The 7,232-nt window shown below is 34.5% G+C and overlaps 1 protein-coding gene across 1 annotated transcript; it reads right to left on the bottom strand.

Moving 5' to 3' along the window:
* Positions 1-1,399: 1,399 nt before the first annotated feature.
* On the bottom strand, positions 1,400-4,049 carry FUT9 (fucosyltransferase 9). Its single transcript, XM_053459399.1, has 2 exons — positions 3,349-4,049; positions 1,400-2,677 (listed from the first exon to the last, which is right to left on the bottom strand). The coding sequence occupies exon 2, from the start codon at positions 2,667-2,669 to the stop codon at positions 1,590-1,592; it is 1,080 nt and encodes a 359-aa protein (XP_053315374.1). The 5' UTR covers positions 2,670-2,677; positions 3,349-4,049; the 3' UTR covers positions 1,400-1,589.
* Positions 4,050-7,232: the final 3,183 nt, after the last annotated feature.

Raw genomic sequence — 7,232 nt, 5'->3', positions numbered from 1 at the left:
TGTTCATTGGTGAAACCATCTTGTAGTTGCATAGAAACAATAAGTGTAGCAATGAAATGGTTTTTATATGGTTAATTCACCATTGTAGTAAATTACTGACAAACTTCCCAGATAGCAATTATGGGGTAAAGTAAAAAACAAAATAAAACAAACACAAAAGTGCTGATGCTCTTTTGAGGGCAAAGGGTGTCACACCAAATATTGATTTGATTTAGATTTTTCTTCTGTTCACTCACTTTCCATTTTGTTAAATGATAAAAATATACTCACATCTATTTTTGAAAGCGTTCTTACTTTACAGCATTTTTTTCACACATCTCTAAAGCTTTTGCACACATTTTTGCAATATTTATTTAACAAATTGTGTCCCTTTATCTCCATGCCTCTGTCTGTGTATTCATTTTAATATAGTTTAATGACCACATTGAAATTGTCTTGCGCACCATTTTATCCACAATGCTTCTCCTTCGCCCATTTTCAATAAACTGTGCCTATTTCTGCTCATGTCCTTCTCTTTTTGTACTCATATCCTGTCTACATGGCCTATTATGCACTTAGTTAACTTTGAAAGCTATGGGGGCTTAGTAAGTGTTTTGATGACTCAATAGACACCTCTGCACTGTTTATCATGGATATAGGGGATACCTTTGTTAAAGAAAGTTGCAACCTTTGTATTGTCCAAATGAAACATAGATCTAATGTATTCTAATCAGACAAAAATGTACTCACAGTATGACTGTACCAGAACTGCAATAAATAAACTCCATATAAAGTGATACCCTTGTTCTAAAAAAAAAAATGGGCTGGTCTCTTAAATGTTTACAAGTTTAACATGGGTGCTTCTACCTCTTTATAATAATATAATGAATCCAAGACCAGAATATTAAAATGTAAGATGTATATAAAGTGAGAAGGTGGCTTCAGTGCTCATATACTTTTTGGTTCCAATGGTCCTATGTGAGAATACTACATTTTGCTGATTCCCTTATTAATGACAAATAATCCTAAAACTAAGATTTATGGATTTCATGTGTATCATCATTACAATGCAACACTGACCTTAGACTGTTTATTTGTTATACAAAGATAATGGCTGGTGTGCAACTAGGCAGCTACCTCAGTGAATCATTTCATACATATTCATGTATTCATAAGGCAAAAGTGGAAATGTCCAGGTTGATTTTTTGGACCCAGTCTAGCCCTGATTAATATTAAACATTGTTGAATGGTAAATTATAAAATAAGACCATTAACACTTCAAATCTGATATTATTCTTTTGTATATTTCACGTCCTTTTACAAGAAGATGTACATCTAGAAAAATGGTGATCACAAAATGTTAATAAACACTAAAACCTTGTGAACTTTTTAAGAAAAAATATCCTGAAAAAGAGACCCATAACTTTTGGTATGCTTATGAACTGCTACATGTAGCACGTTATGAAATGCAATATGTTTTTTTATGTTGAAAACGGGATTTTAGAGCTGACAAAGTGAATGGTAAATGATGCATTCAAGAGAACTTTAAACTACACATTTATCTCAATGTGAATAACCTTTTTAATGTGCTCAAATAAGAAAGTAGAGGTTTAGTTCCAGAACCACTTCTCCAGATTGCTGACAGATTTGTATTCCTGATGTCTTTTAATGTGGTCACATGCTAGACACGCATGGGATTCCCAGAAATGAGACAAATTCACCGTGAAGTGTCGTCTCCAGCTAAAGTATCCAAGATAACGCTCTGTGTCTTTATTCAGCATTAAAAGGTAATCTGCCAGCTCCCTTGGAGAAAGGAAATCTTCCACATGAATAAAGGAGTCCGCAGGTATGTAGTTCTCGTAGTTTTCTCTTGGGGGGCCTAAAACAACTGGTACTGATCCAGCCAGTAAAGCATTGTACAGCTTTTCTGTTATGTAATCTTTGTGGATTGAATTTTCAAAGGAAAGGTAAAATTTACAAGTTGAGATTGTAGGAATCAGGCTTTTATCACTTAAGTATTCTCCAAAAGCTTGACCAAAAGTTAGAATTTCAATGTACTTGTTGAGTTCATTATAATATTTTACTCGAGCGTGTTCTGGGTTCCAGTTGCTAACAATCCAACATACCAGCTTGTCTTTGCTTGGCACTTCAAACTCAAAAGGTTTTGTGCTTACGACCATGAAGCCATAAGGCACTTGAATGTCTGAATCACGCCTGTAAGTCAAAGTCAGATTAAATAAGTGCTCAATACCAGTTTTTTGTGGTGTGTGAGTTGGTGATTCCAAGTTCATCCAAATCCATTTCTGGAATGGTGGTCTGAGCTGCTGGGGAAGGTTTGTTAGGTCCCAGGTTATATCTCTATGGTGTATTAGGACTGCATGGGACTTGTTGTACAGTGTGCGGTCAGTCGTTAAATGGCACCCATGTATATTAAATAAAGTCTTGCAAGATGTGAGTTCAAAAGTTTGTCCAAAAGGCCACACCCAAATAAGAATGATGGTATCGTTGTAATAATCCCTTTTAGATGAGAAAAAATTCTTCATTTTAAGAACCGAATTAGCTGATTCAATAGGACTGGAGATCCAGTTATTTGTAGGTTTCACATATATCAGTAAACATACCATGAAACAGATCAACACAATGCTGATAACTAAAAATGGTCGGATTATGCCTTTAGATGGTGATGTCATAATTTGCCCTGAAAAAAAGCAAAATAAAAAAATGATAGTTAATATCACTGATATTTTGGGCACTAGACATCTGCAGTATACAATGGCAACACATCATTTTGTTCCATACAATGTAGTGCCTGGAAACAAGCAGGAGTATCTAAACTGGGAGTCATTGTCCATTTTTTGGAATGCAGTGTAGTATCTGTCAATATCAGCACTTCATTCTAAGTAAAATTCATCAGACAAGTCCAACTGAACTTAAAAATAAGCTTTTCTTTAGGAACCAGGGTTCAACCTATAACATCCTTTTAACCTGTACAACGAATGGGACCAAACCCCAAATATATATGTGAACAAATTATTAACATTAGATGTCACATATGGGAACATCTGATATGTCTCCTGATCGCTCATGAAGTGACAGTTGACTGACCTCAGATTGTTAATCTTTAGGTCGGGGGAGTGGTGTTCATGTTACGCTCACTTTCCTTGCAGCACCACACACCATTAACTATAAAAGTATATCTGTTGATTTGCCCTGATTTGAAAATGATCCTGTTTTATTTCAAATGGTTTTTTTTTAACTCTTACCTAACTTTAAACCTAACCCTAACTCTTTCTGATACCTCACTAAATAATCCCTACCGCACTAATTATAAAACATATTTGAACCAGTAATGATTAAAAAAAACCTTACCAGTCTGATTACATCAAGCAGAGCATTATTCTTCAGAAGTATAATTTTTAGGGAGCTACTGGTCAATTCAACGGAAATTAAATATTCCTGTAAGAGAGCAAGCAAAAATCAGTCAATCGAATAAAGTTTTTTTTATATATTGTGTAACAAATTCTGAATTTTCCATGTTAATAAACCATTTTTCGTCATCTTCCACTAGCAGTGACCAATAATATAGGAACTAATCTAATTTCTTATATTATTGGTTGTTTATTATCAGATGTTAATATGTTTCAAGCATTAGGTTATGTGATATTACATTGGACATACTTTTTGAGACACATTTAAATAGATCTACGGATTAAACCCTGTGGGATTCATGAAGTACATTGGTGGTGATGGTTGGGGTATGTGGCTGCCTCCGGATCAATAATATCTTACAAAAGGTTGAACTTGATGGACTTCCTGTAATGAGTTCTCCCACTAGGCATCATACCACTCTTGATTACATCTGAATGACTGGATATTGCTCCTGTCAAGTGTCACACTATGATGGGTGTTTTCATCTAGTCTGACACAATTCCAGGTGCTTTCAGCTACACTCACACACACATCCACGGCAAGCTTCCCGCCATTGATGCGATGCAGGTTTGTACAATGTTAAGTGGCATGATTAATTCTCATCTCCTAAAACTCTGCATATGTCACACAATATCTGTTATTCATACTGTATCCTCCTTACTTAATGGATGATTACAAGCAGGTTTGGCCTTAAAGGAAAAAGGTAAGCTCCACACAAGAAATAAGAAGCTTAGTAACATAAAATAATACTATTTTTTTTTTTTTTTTTTTTATTAAATTTTATAACAGAAAATAAAAAGACAATAACATACAAACATTCATCCTTATAATATACAAAACAGTACTAAAAAAGTAAAATTAAAACATTCAAATACAAAACAGTATCGAGACCAAGTTGTTTACCATATCGGCTAGGGGGGAGAGAAGAGGGGGAGGTATTAATAGTATATGTATATTAGCATAGTAAATTAATTATAATAAAAATTAAAAATAATACTATTGTAATGTTTCTTACTACATGTTGTGGCCCTTTGTATCCTCCCTGCTTGCTAGAAAAGTCATTCATTTGTTTAATCGAGTAAACTAGTGTAAAGTATAACCAAGACAACAAATACAATGCTACTATCTCTCGCTATGATATGACTTTTCAAACAAATATGACTGTTGTATATGACAATAAATGTAAAGTATGGTTGTTATAAAATACTTCAGGACCATGGACAGGGACTTCAATTGGTAAATTATGTTGTGCTTATTTTTGTTTAAAATGTTTTAATTATTTAAAGTGGACTCTCATTTTAACTAATAATTAGATAAGTAATCAGCACTACGCATTCCAATAAATGCAGTATACTCACAATACTATTAGAAACTTGAAGAAAACTTCTCTTCTTATTACTAATCTCATTTAAATCACTGTATTCAAAGAAATTTAGAATACATAAAAATACAGAATTTGATAACAGCAATCGGGCTATTCAGTCTGCTTATATTCGTCCATGTTGTTGAAACCACAAATACTTCACCTCTACCGTTTGCCACTTACCATTTCTCTTCTGTAAGGTATATATGTTAAGACACTTTAGTCATTTCTAATAAGTGTTATCCTGCAAGCAATTTCCCAGTGCAAAGTACTTGAAATGAAATCTTCAAGCCTTACTGAAAACTGGAAAACTCTGACAATAAACTGGCACAAAAGTACAAATGGGGGCTGCTTCATTCTTCTATTATGTACATTTTATGTAAACACACATCTCAAGTAAAGTGTGAAGATTGTATCCTTCATTGTTGTCATATCCCTTTTTTTGTTTTTTTATAGAGAATGCCTTCCGTGTAGGGCCTGTTTTCTGCTGGCAAAATTGGAAACAGCAAAAATGCACCGCTCCATTTCTACCTTTGGAAAGTTAATGTAATTTGTTTTGTTTACACTTTGTTGGATAAGTCCAAGTGATTTACTTTACATCACTATCATGGTAGGGTAAGAGCTAAAATGTGGCTCAGTAATTGACCTCCTGGGTGCCTTTCCACATCATGAGTTATATAAACACTATTGCCTTGTGTCTGCACATGTCTATGCGTACATGCTTATACTTAATTCACTATTTCTTTTTTTTCCTTTTAAATGTTTTTATTGCATTATTCACAAACATCGACAATAACGTTCATTCATGTTTCAAAGATAAGTACATTGTAAATTGTTCTTATTTTACTTTAAATAAGTAATTATTATTTTAGATATGAATCTCCATAGATTGTGTGGGGATTACAATTCTTCGTAATCTACTTTACTTGTACACTTAATCTATTGTACACATTTATAGAAATTACCATTATTAGTAAGCCTGTGAGACACCAGCTGCTACTTTAATAAAGCTCATCTTATCCACAGCAAGTATAGTAATGGGACTTATACTGTATTATAAATGGAATCCTATAGACATTAGTTTCCTAATCCAGATGTTCTCATCAACCCTGTAAAGAAAGCTTCTCTTTTTCTGGCTGCATACCAAATAAACAAGTGATACTGAAGCTTTGTGCTAGTTCATTTTTCACTTGTCATTAGAATGAAGTGTTTTCTGAAAAGCTGTATGAGAATTTTAGAGTAACCTTGCACTTTTTTAAAAAGTTGATCGATTTATGCTGAACTGCGCTAAACTAGCTCTGGGCAATGGTGTTACAAAAAAAAATGCTAACATATTATCTCAAATAGGGAAAAGAAAAAAATGTCGGTGCGCTAAGCTAGTCACAGGCTCAAATAATACAAATGTGTAATACGAGGCCTACCAAACAGGTGTAAGCATGCTGCAAGAAACAGTGTATTGGCTGTACAATGTATACAAGAAACAAAAACTGTCTGCGCTTCTTACCCTAATAAAGTTGGCAACAGATATATAAACATAATATAAATGAGAGGTTTTGGTTATATGAATTGGCCAAAGCATAATTAAGCTCACCCGCCACGTCAAGGCACACTCTCAATAGGGTGAGAACCTACTCTCACCTCCTACATAGTGGGCACACAAAGCAGTTTATACTGCTACCAAAACCTTATTAATGTGTTGGGGGAGGTGCAATTAAACCTCCTCCCTATTAACCCCTGGACAGCAAGCTGCAACCAGACTGAGGAGGAGCCAACCTCAAATATGTGCAAACAGGGAAAAGAAAAAAATTTCGGTGCGCTAAGCTAGTCACAGGCTCAAATACACTGTTTCTTGCAGCATGCTTACACCTGTTTGGTAGGCCTCGTATTACACATTTGTATTATTTGAGCCTGTGACTAGCTTAGCGCACCGACATTTTTTCTTTTCCCTGTTTGCACATATTTGAGGTTGTTGGCTCCTCATCAGTCTGGTTGCAGCTTGCTGTCCAGGGGTTAATTGGGAGGAGGTTTAATTGCACCTCCCCCAACACATTAATAAGGCTTTGGTAGCAGTATAAACTGCTTTGTGTGCCCACTATGTAGGAGGTGAGAGTAGGTTCTCACCCTATTGAGAGTGTGCCTTGACGTGGCGGGTGAGCTTAATTATGCTTTGGCCAATTCATATAACCAAAACCTCTCATTTATATTATGTTTATATATTTGTTGCCAACTTTATTAGGGTAAGAAGCGCAGACAGTTTTTGTTTCTTATATTATCTCAAATATAAATTTTTATTATAATATATAAATATATGCATATACACCGATTATTCTGATTATTCATATTAATGTGGATCTGACACTTTTCTCAGATGCTACGATTTTACATTCCAACAGAAATCATGTTGTGTTTGTTAAAATAATCAATGTATATGTAACAGGAATATACCATGTAAGTATAATAC

Source organism: Spea bombifrons, chromosome 3 (genome assembly GCF_027358695.1).
Source record: "Spea bombifrons isolate aSpeBom1 chromosome 3, aSpeBom1.2.pri, whole genome shotgun sequence".
Classification (NCBI taxonomy): Eukaryota; Metazoa; Chordata; class Amphibia; order Anura; family Pelobatidae; genus Spea; species Spea bombifrons.
The sequence above is the reverse complement of the archived record's forward strand: the minus strand, read 5'-3'. Positions and strand labels throughout refer to the sequence as shown.